Source organism: Bidens hawaiensis, unplaced genomic scaffold, assembly GCF_021521415.1.
Source record: "Bidens hawaiensis isolate Kalapana, Puna unplaced genomic scaffold, B.hawaiensis_p1.1 tig00016060_1, whole genome shotgun sequence".
In the NCBI taxonomy this organism is placed as follows: Eukaryota; Viridiplantae; Streptophyta; class Magnoliopsida; order Asterales; family Asteraceae; genus Bidens; species Bidens hawaiensis.
The window spans coordinates 16,976-36,021 of record NW_027492459.1 but is presented as its reverse complement, the minus strand read 5'-3'; the positions used below and the strand labels follow the sequence as shown (position 1 = coordinate 36,021).

Sequence of the window (19,046 nt, the reverse complement as noted above, 5' to 3'; positions counted from 1 at the left end):
TGGCCATTCTAGTGGGTTTGGGAATTATCAAGAGGATGTAGACATTAGTGAGCAAAGTAGGCTTGGGAATGAGAAAGAGGATATACAGGAGAATAGGGTTGACAATGAGGATGATGATGATGATGATACGTATATTGTGGATGAGGAGAATAATATGACAGACCCTGAAGTGGACATGAGTGATTATAGAATGAATGTTGATACAGATGTTGAAGATGGGGATGATTTAGAACCACTAGATTTTTGTGAGGATGTAATAGACAATGACAAGTTTCTTAGTGGGTCAGAATCAAATGAGAATGAGACCAGCAATAGGAAAAACATTCTTCACAGTATAAGAAGATCCAATGAAAACATGTCAAACTTTTATCTTGGCCATGTATTTGGAAGGAAAAAAGAGGCTAAGAAGTTGATTAGACAACATGCAGTTAAAAGAAGAAGGTTAATTAAAATTAAACAAGATGATCACATAAGAGTAGGGGCGGTTTGCACTGGTTCTAAGCCAGACTTTGAGGTTGATGACTGTGGGGTGCATGTTGCTAGCCAATAGAAATCTAAATACAAAAAAGAGAAAGGCAAAGGGGCTGAAAAGAAAAAAGGAAAAAGTAAAGGGGCTAGTGGGAACAAAAAGAGAAAGGGGAAGGGGCTAGTGGGAACAAGAGCCGAACTAAATGATGGTGGTAAGGGCAAAAGGACAAATTCACATGCTTATCAATGTCCATGGGTCTTGTTTCTCTCCAAAGTAAAAGATTCTCAAAGTTGGGTTGTTAGGACATTAAATACCAACCACACATGCATTCAATCAAGGAATATATATGCTTGCACATCTACTTTTCTATCTGAATAGATGTTAGAACAGATTGAAGAAAACCCTAACATCCCTGTTAAAGCAGTTCAAGATCAATTTAGAAGGAAGTATGGTGTTAGTGTGCATAAGATGAAAGCATACAGGGCCAAGATGAAAGCAAAGAAGAAAGTTGAAGGGGACTACAAGCAACAATATTCTTTGCTTAGGGATTATGTTGCTGAGTTGGTTGATAAAAATCCAGATAGCACTGTTAAGATTGAGGTTGAAGTACCATCAGTTCATGAAGCTACAACCACACAATTCAAAAGGATATATGTTTGTTTGGCTGCTTTACAACAGGGGTGTAAAGCATTAGACAGGAATTTGATTGGTCTAGATGGTGCATTTATGAAAGGCATCTTTCCAGGTCAGAGGATTACTGCAGTGGATCTTGATAGCAACAACGGAGTCTACCCTGTCTGCTATGCAATTGTGGAGTCAGAAAGTTTTAGATCATGGACTTGGTTCTTAGAGCTTATGGCAGAAGATCTGGAAATAGGAAGCAATTCAAGGTTTACTTTCATGAGTGACAGGCAAAAAATAAGGAATTAAAGGTTCACTTGCTATTTGTCATTATGTTATTTGTTAACCTTTGTTTATGTTGAACAGGGGCTTCTTCAAGCCATTCAAACTTTGTTTCCTTGTGCTGAGCACAGATACTGTCTTAGGCACATCTATGAGAATATGAAGCTTGCAGGATATAGAGGTGTGCTGTACAAAAACATGTTATACAAATGTGCTACCTCAACAACCAAACCTGAGTTTCTTACTGCAATGAATGAGTTAAAGGAGTTCAACAAAGAAGCACACTTGTGGTTGTCAAAAATTGCACCTCAATCCTGGTCCAGGTCACACTACTCTGGTTAGTATTTAAAGACTTTAGCAATAGTTTGTATGCTTGTGATACTTATTAGACTGTCTACTTAACAGGATTGGCAATTTCTGATGTAATGATTAACAAAATGTGTGAGGTATACAATGGCAAGATTGTGGAAGCCAGGGATAGACCAATCATATCTGCACCTGAGCATGTAAGAGAGTATTTAATGAGGAGGATTGTGACTGTGCTTGGGATTATTGATAAATGTGAAGGCCTTCTTACACCTAGGGTCACACAACTGTTTGAAGTAATCCAGAAACAAGCAAATCATTACAGTGTGTAGTGGAATGGAGGGGATCTATATGAGGTGAGTGGAAAACCTACTGATCCACGTGTTGTTAATTTGGCAATGAGGACTTGTAGTTGCAGGGGCTGGGAAATTACAGGTATGTTGATTATATTTGGTTTGAATTAATTGTATCAAGTTGCCTAGTTTATATGAAGACTTGTTTTTGGTACAGATATGCCCTGCAGACATGCTGTGGCTGCACTTTGGTTCATGGCTGCTAATGGAGGAAGGGTGAGGGCATTAGAAAGTTGGGTTCACCCGGTGCACAAATGGATAGGTGGAAGTTGGTTTACTCCTTTAAAGTAAATCCAATAAATGGGATGACTTTGTGGACAAAATGTGAACCTCCTACAACCATTGTAACACCCAAGCACCACACCATGGCAGGCAGACCTAAGAAGGCAAGAAAGAGGTCAGTTGTGGAAAATGATGATATACCAGCAATTGGCAAATTGACAAGGAAGAACACCTTTGGAGCATGTAGCAGGTGTGGGAGCACTGGCCATAATATGAGGACTTGCACAAGCCCACTAAAAAAGAAGGGAAAAAAGGCAGCTTAATGGGATCCTGCTTCATTAGATCTTCATTTGGTTATGTTGCTTTAGTAATGTCTTTTGGTTATATACTTTGAACCCTCTAATGATTTTGTATATTTTAAAGTTTGTGGGAGCACGACTTTATTAGGTATTGTAACTGGTTTTGGTTATGTATTGTGAACAACTTATGTTATGTGAATTAAGAAGTTTATGTTGATTTGGTTATGTTTGAGGTTGTGTTAAACACTTTGACTTGAATAAGTTTGACTTGATTAAGTTTGACATGAATAATTTTGACTTTTGAGTTTGTGTATTGCAATTGTGCACCAGAGTATGACAAATGGTTGTGGTACAAACTTGTGCATTGTAGCACTTTCATTAATCTACAAACTGTACATCATGTTGCTTGGAGATACAAAAGAGATACAAAAGATACGCACTTTGCACCTAAGACTAACCTGCACCAACCCCAAAAGACGATAACATCCAAAAGACAACTTAAACCAACCCCACATCCAAAAGACTACCTATCAACAGCCAAACCCACAACTTAAACCCTATCCAACTAACAATCAGCAACTTTTTAAGCTTCATTGCGTCGGATTCACTTGCTTTCAGTTTCCGGACAAGCCTTTCATTCCCAACTTCAAGGTTGTCCTTCACCCTAAGCAAGCCCGAAATGATGTCAGCACATATTTGACACTTACGATCCTACCAACCAACGAAACCACATCTTGAATTCTGGATTTTCACATAAAAACAAGATTTTAGACAAAGAATGTAAAAAAACCCTAATTATCGTCAATTACCTGGTCTGGACACGAATAGAAACGTCGACCAGGATTCCTGTCGGTCCACGACGTGAGGATGATCGCCGTTTTCCCACAATTGCAGAGAACCATGGTCGTAATGTCTCTGGACTTTCGAACCCTAGGTATTGTTGAAGGTGAGTAAATGATAGGTCAAGGGTCGTTATATATCGGGGGAAATTTAGAGGATAGCTGAAAAGACCAAAGTGCCCTCACGTGAGTAGCAGCTGACATGACTTAATGACATAATCTAACCGGGTTAGGCGAAAAGGACAAAGGCTGTCGGATTTTGAAACGTAAAGGACAAAAAGGATCAATTTTGAAGATGAGAGACAAAGAGTGAAATTTGGGTGAAAGATAAAGGACAATTTCTATAATTCTGTCTTAAAATATTTAGAGACATGAATAAATAATGGGTTGTGAATGATTTTTGAAAGGGAAATATATAAAAATCTTATACTATATATAAGGGTAAAATGGTCATTCAGTAAGTTTTTTTAATGAAATGGACAAATATGTAATATATATGTTTTAGTAAGGGGAAATATGTAATTAATTTGTTTAGCTTGGGGAAATATGTAATTAATAATCTTAAGAAGGGGAAATATGTAAATGCCCCAAAGTTAAAATACAAAGGGAGACAAAAATGAAAAGTGTGAGAATGATTTGAGATCACACAAAAAAACCCTTAAAAATAAATTCAAAAAATTAATAAAAAAAATAATAACTCAAAATATAAATAAAAAACAAAAAAAAATTTTAAACACTAAAATGTTTCCCTCCTTATTGCCATTCAAAAAAAAAAAGAAAAGGAAAACGCTGAAAAGACACAATGCTGAGATCAAATACACAATTACGAAAATGAACAAAAGTCACAATTATAATTAAAAAAAAGACACAATAGATCGCAAAATATAACACAATGTCGAACAAAATATAACACAGTGTTAAGTAATATAACACAATATCAAGAAAAAAGGACACAATATCGAGGGAAAAAGACATAATCAATGATAAAAATAAACACAAAATACAATGATAAACAAAAAGACACAATGATGTTTTTCACTTAACATTGTTTTTTTTAGAACGAGAACGACGGTGAAAATATTAAATTTTCGTTTTTTTATTAACGTTGTTTTTACTTTTTTTGTTTTTTTATTAAATTTTGAGTTACGGCTTTTTTATTATTTTTAAGGGGTTTTTTTTGTGTGCCTACAAATCCTTCTCACCCTTCTTATTTTTATCACCATTTGTAGAATAACTTGACCCTTAGGGCGCGTTCGTTTCACAGAATGGAATGGAATTGAAATCGGAATTTGCATAGGATTTGGAATTTGAAGAAATTGGATTTTGAACATTCCAATAGGAATTGGAATTTGAAGGAATTGAAATCCAATTTCATTCTTGATGTGTTTGTTTGACAAAGGAATTGGAATCGGAGTTTTTTATTTTATTTTTTTTAAACGGGGATAACGACGGAAATATTTTAGTTTTTTTTAGATTTTTGTTTTTTATTTATATTTTGCGTTATGATTTTTTTTTATTATTTCTTTTTGAATTTTTTTAGTGGTTTTCTATTAAAATCAAAAACCCCTCGAAAAATATTCAAAAAAAAAAATAATAAAAAATTCATAACTCAAAATATAATTCGAAAACAAAAAAAAGTAAAAAACTTAAATCTTTTAATTGTTGCTCTCATTAAAAAAAAAACTCGAGAAAAGATTCCAACGAATTCACTTGAAATCCTCCACATTTTGGAAGGATTTAGAATCCCTTTATTTAAAGGAATTTGAAGGAATTGAATTCCAATTCCAATTTTTTGACAACTGAACACACAAAAATGGAATTCGTTAGATTCCAATTCTAACGAAATGAACACGCCGTGTCATAGGATTTTAATTCCAATTCCTTTGAATTCCCACGAATTCTGTGAAACGAAAGCGCTCTTAATGTAATACATATTATCCGGAAATCCATCTATAACTTAAATTTATTTATAAAATAAAAATTAATGTTGTAAACGTATAATGTTGAGTAACTAAGCTTCAATTTAATAGAGCTAGACCAGAGGGCCTTTATTAAAATGTTTGGACAAAATTTTGTCTTAAACAATGAATTAAATGGTTAGAGAGAAAATCTAATGGGTCACAAAACTAAAAAAAAGGTCGTTCAATAAAATAAAAAATAAAAAAAAGAAAAAACCTTAAAAGAGCAAGAGATTTAACGCGGATCGCTTTGAGTTTTTTATTGGTAAAGAGTAACCTTATTTTGCATAAAAAAACACAAGTGTGTACATACATACAACAACACGCACACATATATAATTATCTATAAAATAGTGTTTATTAATTACTGTTTAATATAACCATGTACTTGTTTAGGTTTGTAATCATGACTAAACATAAATTATAAAACAAGACTCGAGTTTGTTTATTAAGCAAACTTTATGTTCTGTTTAAGCTTAGCGCAAACTTTATTATGGTCAACCCAAGTCAAGATTTTAACGAGTCAAACTTAGTCTTATTCACAAGTAAATTTTATCAAGTATTCAACTTTAACTGATAAAACCAATTAACCATATAACTCATAACATATTATATCATAACATCAGAATCATAATCATAATCATAATCATAATCATAATGATGATACTCATTAATGAATCAACACCCACTAAGCCAGTAATCTCCACAATTCTAACCTCTTAAATCCAAATTATTAACTATATAATATCATAACATATATCTTTGAAGATGTATTATAACATTACAACCATATTGAAATTTGGCATTTATTGATGTTTTTTTTTTCTATATAAATTACAACCCAACACATACCAAAATTTCAAAAGCGTTGCCCTTGGTTGAAAAGTTTGTCCTTTTTCAAAACCCACAAAAATCTAAAATTAGTTATACATCTTCTAGTCTTCAACTCTCCAACAAGTCTTCAAACTTCAACCCCTTTCTAACCCTTAACCCTACACTACACCACGCACCCCCAATCTCCTATGACTCCTCCACCACTCTGCACTTAACCACATTGCTCTACCAACCCAACTCATGGACCCTCACAGCTTCAGCGCACGTGCCGAAGCCCAACGATGGCTCGGCATCGCCGAGAAACTCCTCATCGGCAACGACCTCGTCGGCTCCAAAACATTCGCCATCCGCGCCCGTGAATCCGACCCCAGACTCGAAGCCGCCGACCAGATCCTAGCCATCACCGACACCCTCCTCGCCGCCGATAAACGCGTCGTCGGACACAACGGCACCCAACAACCCGACTTCTACGCCATCCTCCAACTCGTCCGCTTCGCCCAAGACTCCGACCACATCGCCGCCCAGTACCGCCGCCTCGCCGTCGCCTTAAACCCACACCAAAACCGGTTCCCGTACTCCGATCAGGCGTTCCAGCTAGTCAACGACGCCTACTCCGTGCTGTCAAACCCTATTCGGAAATCAATGTACGATGCGGACATTGATTTCGTACAACCCCAGATTAATAACCTAGGGTTTAATATTGAGCCTCAACAGCAACATCATGAACACCATCAGCAGCAGCAGCAGCATAATTTCTTCTCGATGACTCGAGAACCCGAGTTTCAACCTAGGGTTGTTCCCCCAGGTCAGGGTCAGCAACTGCATCAGCATAATTTTTTGTCTCAAAATTCGGTTGGGTTGGTGCCGGTTGCACAACTGTTTCAGCAACAAACGCAACCATTTCAAGTTACGGTTACACCCCTGCAACATAATGTGTCACATATGCAACACCAGCAGGCGCAGTCTCCGCCCGCGCCTCCCGCTCCACCGCAACCCCCATTTTCATGGCCACAACAGCTACAACAACAATTTCAACAACAGCAGCATCACGAGTCGCCACAACAAGCGGCAGAAGCTGAAATTGAACCTGAAGCAGAAGCGGAAGCGGAAGCTGGGATAGCTGATGAGGGTGCTAAGGATAACAATGATTCTACATTTTGGACTACATGCCCTTACTGTTTTTACTTGTATGAATACCCGAGTGAATATGTGGAATGCGTGCTTCGTTGTGATACCTGCAAGAGAGCGTTTCAAGCTGTGAGTGTACCATCTCCACCGGCAATAGCTGAAGATAAGGATTCGTATTATTGTTGTTGGGGGTTCTTTCCGTTAGCGGTTTCAGTATCAGATATGCAGAAGAACAATGTAGGTGGTAAGAAGACTTCAAATTGGGCGCCGTTTTCGCCAATGTGCGATGTGTCAATTCATGTACCGGACAATGTAAAGAGCGGTCATTTAAGTGATGAGCCGGATCTGGACAATGTAAACGATGACCATTTAAACGATGAGCCGGCCCCAAAGAAGAATGCGTTTGTAAACACGAATTTGGGGCCGCCGATCTACATAGACGACGAAGTTGATGATATCTTTGAAGGGATCTCTGAGCCGAGTGAGGATTCTGATCTAGAGTGGAACGATAGCAAGAAGAAGAAGGCGAAGAAGATGAAGAAAGATAAGTTAAAGGATGTTAGGAACGGGAATAGCAGGAAATCTGTTGGTGTAACTACTAGAAGGCAATCGGGCCGGGCTCCAAAGGAAATGGGGAGACTGGATTTGAATGTTGAGTTTGATAATAATGAAGGTGAAGAGGTTATTGCAAGAAGGGGTGGGGGGACTCGAGGGGGCGGGCAGGGGGACGGGGATAATGCTGAAGGGATCGGGTTCTTTGAAGGGCTTGATGAGTTTTTTAGCAGCTTGCCAATTCTCTCGGTTGTGAATGATGATAAGGTTAAAGCTGGTTAGGGTTGGCTAAACTGTGAAGTGAGGTGAGGAAGACTGTTTTTTCTTGTTGTAGTTGTGGTGTTTAGTGGCGGTGGTGTTGATATTATTAGGGAATAATGATCTGGTAGTTTGTTTAGCAAGTGATTCGTGCCTTAGCAGACGAATGCGTTGCCGTTTTGGTCTATTTTCTTAGATTACTATGATCAAATATTGTACTGTGGTTGTGATGATAAATTTCACCTGAGTTTTAAGTTATGGCTATATATCAGCCTGCATCTTTGTTTTTAGTTGATGTATTTCAAATTTTGGGTTCAATGTTTTGCCTACTCAAATCGTTGTTTTGGAATCTTGATGGTAAGGCTTTGAATTGACATCAGATCTGCATACAAAACCAAATATGCGAGTATTGAGGACCGTATTTAGAATTGGAGAGCCTGTTAAGGTGTTTGATGAAATGTTTGAAAGGTTTAGAAGTGAAATGAATGTAGTAATTAGGGGGTGTGCAAGGCTTGGTTTAGGTCGGTTTTAGGCTTTAACCGAACCAAAAACTAAAATCACAGTTGAGGGAATTTGAAAACCGATCATTTGGTTAATCTGTTATTGGTGCTGGTTCGGTTCATTTAAGCTTGGACTAAAAAAAGTAACTCCCTTTTTAAGCTTATTAACCAAATGAAGTACTGAAGTTTTATGAAAAGAGAAAAGCTCATCGTAGTGTTTTACGGTTTATTCGAGACAACCGTCAATCTCCCAATAACACAAGAGAAGAAGAGAAAAGAGACCCAAAATAATAATTCTTTCTTATTCTTTTTCTTGAACGAGGTTACAATATATAAGAAAACAAAGACATAAAATAGAAAAAGATAAACAATAAAGAAACGTAATTTAACTATAATAAGGAAACTAAATAAAATATAAACTTAAAAGATAATAATAAACTTATTAATATAATAGGATATTAATATAATAGGATCATATCATAGTGAGATCACACTAAGAAATTTTGGGGTTATCCTTATAAAGCCAAGTCTTTTAGTAAACTTATTTTCAACCTTCGATGTAGAGGTGTACAAATTGGGTTGTGGGCTCAAACAAGTACGAGTTGTAAACCGAATCGGTTTGCTCAACAACGGTTTGAGGAGAAATTGGTTCAAGACATAAACTTGTTTTGATGGAAACATATGCGAATTCTATGCAAATCGGTTTTGGTCGGTTCAAACCGGTTCGGGTATACAAACTGGCGGTTTGGTTTGTTCAAAAGTCAAAAGCAGTTACAAACTAGTGGTTTGGGTCGGGTTGGAGCCAGCCCAGTTTTAGAAGTGGCATTGGGTCGGGTTACGAATAACTTTGGAAATCTAAACCGGTTATTTGAGATACAAAGTTGTCAGCGATTAAGCAGGGGCGGACCTAGTGTGAATGATGCGCGATCATGTGGTACCACAATATTTCTTATTTTATATGTTATGTATATTACTGTTTTTCGATTGACCAGCAACCCCTAGATTTTTGAATAATGTCCTTTATGAAAATATTTACTAGCCGTATACCCAATTCTTTTCCTTTTTTATTTTATAGATTTTTAACCCACTAAAAGTACACGTAAGCCCTTTATTTTATTTTATAAAATAAAAAAGCCCAAAACACTTTTTACCAACCAAAATATGATTCAAAACTCCTTTCACAAACTTAAAGACCCATTTTATCAACCAATTACCGATCACAGCCTCACAGCTAGAGATGTTCAAAACGGTTTGGGACTAGGAACCGGAACCGGTTCCTATATTCAAAACCCCCTTTGAAACCGGTTCCAGGCTCGAACCGGTTAGGGAACCGAACCGGTTCTCCCACCCTCGGACCCCTAACCTATGGAACCGGTTCTTACCGGTTCCTAAACCGGTTCCTGTACCGTAACCGGTCAAAAAACGGCTATTTTTGACCCCAACGGTCAAAAAACGGCCAAAAAAAACGGTTAGGAACCGGTTCCGGTTCCAGAATCGGTTCCGGTTCCTACCCGCCCACACTCAGAAATGCAAGAACCGGTCACGGATCATCGGGTTGAATCAGATAGGGTCCGGTTCCTACAAAAAACGGGTAGGAACCGGTTCGGTTCCAGGAACCGGTTTTTTTGATCATCTCTACTCACAGCCCCGTTTGGTGAGAATAAAGCTTTGATATGAGAACTGAGAATTTAATATGCCATTTAGGGTTATGGACTCTAAATGAACTGAATGAATAGAACAAACACGAACGAATAGAACAAACACGGACGAGAATATATTCATGTTCTTTAATTTATCTTTAAACGAACAAAGACACAGACACTTAATATGATAAATATGTGTTCAGATTCGTTCATTTAAATAAATGGCACACGTTCGTGCTTGTTTATGTTCGTTTATTTAAAATCTAAATAAACAGTTAATGAACAAAAATGAACATAAATGAACAAAGTTAAAGGAACATAAAATGAACATACGTAAACGAATACAAACTTAAATGAACATGCACTTAAATGAATACAAACGAACAAATATAAAACATATTAGGGTTACACAATTTATAAATTACAATTAATATTTAGTGACTTTCTATTAATATGTAAACGGGCATGAATGAACATAAATGAGCATAAATAAATGAACATAAATGAACTTACTACTGAACGGTTTACAAACAGCTCAACGTTCGGTTCTTTTATAGGCATAAATTGTCATAGTCTGAATACATGGGCCAAAATGTGAGAATCCAACAAAAATGGGATGAAAAAGAAACTAGTAGGGTGATTGAATAAAGACTTTTGGTTAAGCTAAAAACGAGCAAGTACTTGAGTGAGTAGAGGTGCACAGACCGGTTAAATTTCTAAACAGGGTAGGAACCGAATCGGTTACTAGTCAAAGCAGTCACAACATATTCTTGGAAAAATAGTTCGGTTTGGAACTGGTTTAAAGCATGGAAATTTGGGAACTGATGAACCGTTCTAGTTAGGTTAAAAAATGACCACTATATAAACCAGTATGAGATCGGTTTTAATTTAAAATATGCATTTAATGTTTTTGATGGTTTCGAAGCGGTTATATAGTTGTTTTTGACTGTATAAAACCGGGCTATTTTTCCCCTCCCTCAATTTAGTATAAACTAGTAGGTAAAATCTTACAATAAAACAACAAAACATTTGTACTGTATATACCCAGAATGTCTTGGTTTGAGGGGGTGGGGGGGAGGGGATAAAAATGTTGAAAAAGACTGCAACTGAGTAGACGTAAAGATGCACCAAATATATAATCGCCCCTTTCTCACATAACGTTCACAAAAGCAAAAGCAAATAGCTTAATTTTTCACATCAATAAGATGAAATGAAAGTCAACAAAAATGCAAGAGCACTGGGCATATAGCAAGATTCAACACAACCAATACTTTTCTCTGTACCCAATAACCCATGCCCAACGGTCAAATATGGTCTATATATATGAAATATATTCTTTTTGAACAGGTAAACGTAGAGTCTCAGATATTGGCTGCAATAGAGGTTGCAAGCGGAAACCCCCACAGTTGCCGTCCTTCGATTATGCAATGCCAAGGAACGATGTTGACTTTAATCATCATAGCCTCTTGATAAACAAATATGAAATACCACTTCATGATGGTTTAGAAGCCGACATAGTTTCCCAAAGTCAAGTGGTTGAGATAGCGCCTGAAAAAAAACAGAACAACTTTAATTGAATGTTTGTTTAAAAGAACCTCCTGTTCATACAACATGAATAATTTGATCTTGAAGTTGAAAATTAAGCTTTTGCTTTTACTTCAAACTGTGATTTGTCATTTTACACATCTTTTCCAATTAATGCAACAGGAGTCGCTAATGCATAAATTAAAGTAACATCTACTATTCGAATTAAATGCCAGTTTCAGAAAGTTGTATGATTGCAGATATGATGAGCCGTAACAATGCTAAGGTGACCACGCCCATGTTGAGCTCAACACGGCCTGTGGTGTGTCACCCGACACGATCTTTTGATTTTATTCTCGTATAATGGTCGTGGTTTTGGGAGATTGGTTAAGTGTGTCCAAATCTTATCCCTAAACACAATTAAATTTTATTCATGCAAATCCTAGAGTTACATTATTTCCTAAAAACACACATAAAAATAAAAACACACAAAAAGTAAAGACAATTAAAAACCGTTTTAAGCCCATTTAGTACTAAATACTAGGTCCTAAAGTTTTTAAGAAAACTTTTTTTTATGTAACTAAATCAAAAGCTAAAAACTAAACCTAAACATCCTTTTGTTGGAGTTGATAGTTTGACTCACGGTTATGCCAGTTTAGTTAATGGGACGGAGGTGAAGTACCTCTATCGTGGTTCCTAGGGGTTCTTCTAAGTAAAGTTTAAGCTGGTGACCGTTTACGTTAAAGGTATAGCCATATTTTTTAACAAGTTCAACATTTCCATACTCAAAAACTCCCTTAACCGTGAGAAGTCCGGACCATCTAGACTTCAATTTTCTAGGAAATAAACGAATGCAAGAATTGTGAAGGAGTACCGGGTCGTCTGCTTTAAATTGTTTTTCCCTTTTAGACGTGCATCGTGAAGTCTTTTTGTCCTTTCCTTGTAGATCCTTGAATTGTCATAAGCTTGCATTCTCAGTTCGTCTAGCTTGTGTAACTACATGAATATGTTTTTCCCTGCGGATTGCAAATCATGGTAGGCGGTTTTAAGTGCCAAGTATGCTTTGTGTTCGAGCTTGACTGGAAGATGACATGCCTTTTCGTACACTAATTTAAATGGCTTTGTGCTTTTAGGAGTTTTGTATGCAGTACGGAAAGCCCAAAGAGCGTCGTCTAGTTTCTCCGTCCAGTCTCTTCGATTATGACTAACCGTTTTCTCTAGGATTCGTTTGATACTGATGCTTGTAACGATTCCGGCAAATCCAGGTATACCCTAGCCGGTATATACTATTTACGTGTCATTTAAATATTGATTATATGAGTTATAGTACGTATATATGAGTATATATGATTCATAGTACGAATCATACTCGATTATATAGTGAATCGTATTGGAATTACAATTAACCAATGAACGATTATTGAAACCCGAACGAATCGGGAATTACATTATAGACGAAGTATATAATGTTTAGTGATATTTACGAAGTATTAATGCTTCGGGATAAGTAAATTATAGCACAGAAAAAGGATTTCGATTTAATGGTACGTCGGTACGCTAAACGAAACCTTTAACACCAAACCAAGCAAGAGACGATCAATCAAGCCGAAAAAGATGCGTAATTATTAATAATATGATGTTTTAATGTCATGGGTTAAGTTTTTAAAGTTTTTAAATCAGTTTTATATAAATTTTATGTTAACCCGAAAAACAACCATTTTAGGCTCGTTTTAAGCCGAATTACGAGTTTAAACGAGAAACGAACTGAACCAGATTATCCACAACATTATCCGGATTACACAATCCAAATGTGTGGCTAATATTGAAGTTGTGGGACCCACCCCCCACACCACCATATGGCCGGCCACCCCCCCACACCCCTTTTACACATTCCATTTTTTTTCTTTCATCCAAACTCTCTCAATCTTCAAACCTTCATCCAAGATTCATCCATTTTTCACCAAGATCTCAAGGTATATGCATGAATTGATGCTTGAATCTTGTTTTTAATTTCATAATTCTTGAGAAAAGGAGGTTTTCATGTGAAAAATGGGTGAAAACCCGAGATGAAACCGATTCTCGTATGATCAAGGGATGTATACAAGTTATACAAAGGATCTTGATCCAAGTAATTAGTTAAAAGTGTTTAGAATGAATTTTTACGGTTGAAATCTTGTCAAATGAATTTTCCATGTGAAAAACGGGTGAAAATCCGAGATGAAACCGACTCTTGCATGACCAAGAGATGTATACAAGTTATACAAGGGATCTTGGTCCAAGAAGTGAGTAAAAAGAGTCGAGAACGGATTTTTACGGTCAAAATCGTTGTTTTGATGTTTTAACCGACACTAGGAAAGAAATGGCTTGATTGTGGGTATAACTTGCTTGGTGTGGTGTTGATGTGCTTGTAAGTGTTGTATCTAGCGGCTAGCAAAGGCTAGAAACCGAGATCCTTGCGATCTAAAGCTAGAAAACACAAAATAGTTCGGTTTTCGTGTGTATATGAAATTTGGACAGATTTTCGTGTGCTTAGAGTTGGGTCACGAAATTTCACAGAGATGATCTACACATAAAAATATGAGATCTGTGAATTTTTGGTAATTTTTGGATAAAAGATGAATATTTGGTGAATTTAATGCTCGGTTTTGGCCAAAAATAGTGAAAAATAGCTAAACATGATGAAAAATTCTGGAAAATTTAAGATAAGCTTTTTATAACATATAAAATTCACCCACAAAATTTGAGCTCAGTTTGAAAAGTCTAAGTAGGCTTTTCGGTGAAACGAGTTCTAGGGCTTTCTAGCTCGGTTTTGGGTGAAAATGGCTTGAAAAATGAGTTTTAAATTCTGGAAAAATTCCAGGGAGTTATGAGGATGACAGATATCATCCCAGAAAAATTTGGGATTTTTCTAAAGTGTTTTGGTATTTTTGACATATTTAGTGTTTTAATAAGATTTAAAAAAATAGGTAAATAAATGTAAATATAAGAAAATAAATCTGGAAAAATTTTGTAAAATTTTCTTTCTGTCAAAATAAGTTTTGTGCAAAAATTCAAGACCCGAGACTAAACGGGTAATTATTTGTGCTAAAAAGAACGTAAAAACAAATATTTAAAGCTTAAAACGTGTAAACCGGCAAAGTTCGCATAAGCGAGCTGACTGGTACACGAAAACTTTAAAAATGGACTATTTTCATAAATCTAAGTAAATTAGGTAAAAATAAATCATCCGAAAATAATTCGGATGATTTGGGTAATTTTACCCGATTTTACCGTTTCCGGCACCGAAATACCGGAAACGGGCCCCACGGCCAAACGGGGTGTCAAACCGAGCTATAATTTCATCACCTTAACTAAATTGACTGTCAAACTCTAAGCAATGTCACAATCTGAGTCCTTAGAAGTGTCACGGGGTTAACATTGTCCCCGAATCGAGTACAGTACTGGGTTAACAATGTTCCCAGATGTACCGATTGATACGTATTTAAGTTATGGGAATTATATAGTAACGACTAGATATTATATTACAGATCCAGGCACGTAGCTGTTCCTTATATTACTCACCGACTCACAAAAAGGTGAGTTTTCACGAGCCCCTTTTAATGAATTGTTTTAATTATATTTTCCCGGGGCGGAAAACATGTCTTATTTAAAGTATTTAAGTACATACCGATCGTATGGAAATACTTGTACATTTATATATATATGGTCTGATGCACAGAATATATAAAATGTTTATCATGTGTTATTGTTCTGGGGTAACATAGTTCCCAGGGGTTATTATTGTTCTGGGGTAACATAGTTCCCAGGGGTTGTTATTGTTCTGGGGTAACATAGTTCCCAGGGGTTGTTATTGTTCTGGGGTAACATAGTTCCCAGGGGTTGTTATTGTTCTGGGGTAACATAGTTCCCAGGGGTATTTATTGTTCTGGGGTAACATAGTTCCCAGGGGTTATTATTGTTCTGGGGTAACAGAGTTCCTAGGAAGTTAATGGAAATGTTCTGGGGTAACATAGTTCCCAGCATGATTATATTGTTAATAAATGATTATTAAAATGATTTGTCAGTGTTTATTTAAATTAGTGAAACTCACCAACTATTCGTAGTTGACCCGTTTTCTTTACATGTTTTCTAGGTATGCCCAAGTTGGAATGATTGATATGTGCTTAACTATCTGTGCTACCTGTTGGAAGCTTGCTGCTCTATGTTTTGTAATGAATTTATTAATGTCTTATTGGTAATATATGTGTGTAACACCTAGACAGTAACGCAACTCGCAACAATGTAATATGTTATAAATCAATGTAGTGGTATTTTCTTTATAAGCAATGCTGTTGATATCAGATGTGTCTGTTGCATCCCGTGTACGTTTCCGCTGCGGTTACGGGGTGTTACAGAACTTGGTATCAGAGCCATTGGTTATAAAGAATTAGGATGTCTGAAAAAGATACCTAAAATATAACCAGTAGCTCAAGTATTATAGGATCTGAATATCAACTAATAATATATTGTGACGAGATCGGGATGAACTTGGATGGACAAGTGGGTTATTATGGTCCGGAACATAATAACAGGCTTGTCTGCACGAGGGAATTCAGGGGAAGTCACGGGGGACTTAAATAGGTAAAAATTGGCAACATATGTGTAAATGTATAATAATATTACTATGTGGCAAAATTGTATAAGTAAGTGCATGATTAATTTAATTATGAATTACACTATGGAAAGGGACTATATGTTTGTTAACTTGTGTGCAGGTAAAAATGGCAAGAACACCTAGTGTGTCGACGGAAGAGGACCCGGAAGAGGTCAGTTCCGGGGCCTCTGGAAGCCCAAGTGTAGCACCCAGCTCCGAGCCTTCGGAGGCTAGTCATAGTACTTCTAGACAGACCACCCCAGCTAGGAGTGCTAGTTTACCCTCCCCTGCTAGGGTTACCAGGTCTCCTACCCCGCCCGCACCACAGACCGCCCCGATTCCCCCCAGACACGGTCCCCGCCTCACGGCGCGGATCAGTGCCCCGTATGTTCCGCCCACTGTTACCCCACCCAGATCCACTTACCATAGGGGAGAGTCCTCCCGCCCCCAGTCCGAGCCTGCGACCCTACCTGTGTGGGGTCTTCCGAGGCAGGAACGGGACTTGGCGGCTTGGCTACGTGTTCTCACCGAACAGGTGAACGAGCACTCTGCCGCCCTGGTCGTGGGGGTACAGAGGCGGGCGTACCTCGGGGACAGCATACTGGACCACCAGTATGCTATTAACCAGTTAAAAAGGGAGTGCTCATACTCCCACTGGTTGATCGGCCAGATGGAAACCCGAATGCGGGTTATGGTGGCGGTGTTGGTGGTGCTGGTGGCGGTGTTGGTGGGGTTGGTTTACCACCATGTGTAGATGTGTTAGATGGTAGAATCTTGAACCGCTTTTTGATACTCCGTGTAAGTAGTTAGTGGTGATACTAACACGGAGTGAATCTTGTTTAGTTATAGTACAACCACTGGCCCATAGGGGGTCTCTTGTAGGGCATATCATTATCGATACTTTTGGGTATCATTCAAGCACTGACCCATTGCGGGTTATGTCGAGATGATACCGACATAGGGCCCTTGTAATAAAACTTAGTTATGTAATGTTGACTGGAAAGTATGTAAACTGATGTTTGTGTAATATGTATCCATGTTTACTAATGAATGAAATATGTATTGTGTTTTATGATTTGAGATGGTATTGATTATATGTATTTCTTTGATGATTGTGTAGAATGGCACCGAAACGATCAACGAAAATATCGGAAGTAGATGTGAGCCGTTTGATTGCTCAACAGTTGGAGGCGGCGATACCGGATATAGTATCGCGCATCGCCGCCAGTATTAATAACTCGACCAATCCAACCCCTCCGAGCAATCAAACGCCCATAAATAATGACGGGGAACAAAATGCTAATCCTCCAAGGAATGATAACACTATTCCGAGTAATGACGCACCGCCTAGGGTGGTCGTTACTGACAGCAATGGCCCTATACCTACGGTAGAGACAAACCGTACGGAACCAATTCGTGCATCCAGGGGATGTTCGATCAAGGATTTCATGTTGTGCAAGCCATTAGAGTTTAGCGGGTCTGAAGGACCGAATGGGTTAGTTAAATGGATAGAGAAAATCGAATCAGTGGTGAATATTAGCAACTGTCCCGAGGATTGTATCGTTAAGTACGCCACCTGTACATTCACCGACCATGCCTTGACATGGTGGAACACCATAGTACAGACTCGAGGTCAGGTGGCGACAAACCACATGACCTGGACGGAGCTTAAGGCTCTTGTGTTGGAACATTTCTGTCCAAAGAATGAATTGCAGAAACTGGAAAATGAGTTGTGGAATCTGGAGATGAAGGGGGCGGACCACTTGGGTTATACCAATCGGTTCAATGAACTGTCACGATTAGTACCGTGGTTGGTCACCCCGGAGACGAAGAGGGTGGAACGTTATATTTGGGGACTTACTCCAGTAGTGAGGAGTATAGTCAACGCGGGGGGACACCGGACGTATGAAAGTGCAGTGACACAGGCTGGCATAGTCACGTATGATTTCTTGCGGAGCGGATCACTAAAGGTGACAGGAGAATCCGCTGGGGGAAAACGGGGTGCAAATGATCATAGAATCCAAGAAAAGCAGCAAAACAAACGAGCTATGCCCGCTGCCCAGAGCTATGCCATGACTAGTTCGGGCGGAAGGCAAGAACCGCAGAAGGGAACGTTTCCTAGGTGCGGGAAATGTGGTTACCACCATAGTGGCGTGTGCAAGGAGGTGGTGTGCCACCGGTGTGGCAGGGTTGGACACTACGCACCAAATTGTAAGACAAATCTGAACAACCTGAACCGTCAACCACAACCTATTCGGGCGCAACCATTTAGAACTCAACCAGCCCGACAGCAGAACCCGCAAGGAAACCAGATGGTGACCACTAGCCGTGCTTGCTACGAATGCGGCAGCACGGATCACTTCAAAAGGAACTGCCCGAAACTGAATCAGGGAGGAAACGGGAGACAACTCGCGGGTCAGCCATCATCGTCCAATCCGGCGCGAGGCCGAGCATTTGTGATGGGAGCGAACGAGGCGCGCCAGGACCCCAGCGTAGTGACAGGTACCTTCCTCGTCTCTGATCATTACGCTTCTGTATTATTTGATACAGGCGCCGATAGAAGTTTTGTCTCCGTTAGATTCCTTTCGATAGCAAACCTTCCTATTGGTGAAACCATAGAACCTT

At 38.3% G+C, this 19,046-nt stretch overlaps 2 protein-coding genes across 2 annotated transcripts; both read left to right on the top strand.

Moving 5' to 3' along the window:
- The first annotated feature begins 847 nt into the window (after window positions 1–847).
- LOC143550581 (uncharacterized) lies at window positions 848–2,251 on the top strand. The gene is made up of 4 exons (XM_077041206.1): window positions 848–1,327; window positions 1,457–1,709; window positions 1,778–1,974; window positions 2,189–2,251. The coding sequence occupies exons 1-4, from the start codon at window positions 848–850 to the stop codon at window positions 2,249–2,251; spliced, it is 993 nt and encodes a 330-aa protein (XP_076897321.1).
- A 4,172-nt stretch (window positions 2,252–6,423) lies between these two features.
- Window positions 6,424–8,145, top strand: LOC143550580 (uncharacterized). Its single transcript, XM_077041205.1, has one exon. It carries the CDS (start codon window positions 6,424–6,426, stop codon window positions 8,143–8,145), a length of 1,722 nt encoding a protein of 573 aa, XP_076897320.1.
- The last annotated feature ends 10,901 nt before the right edge of the window (window positions 8,146–19,046 follow it).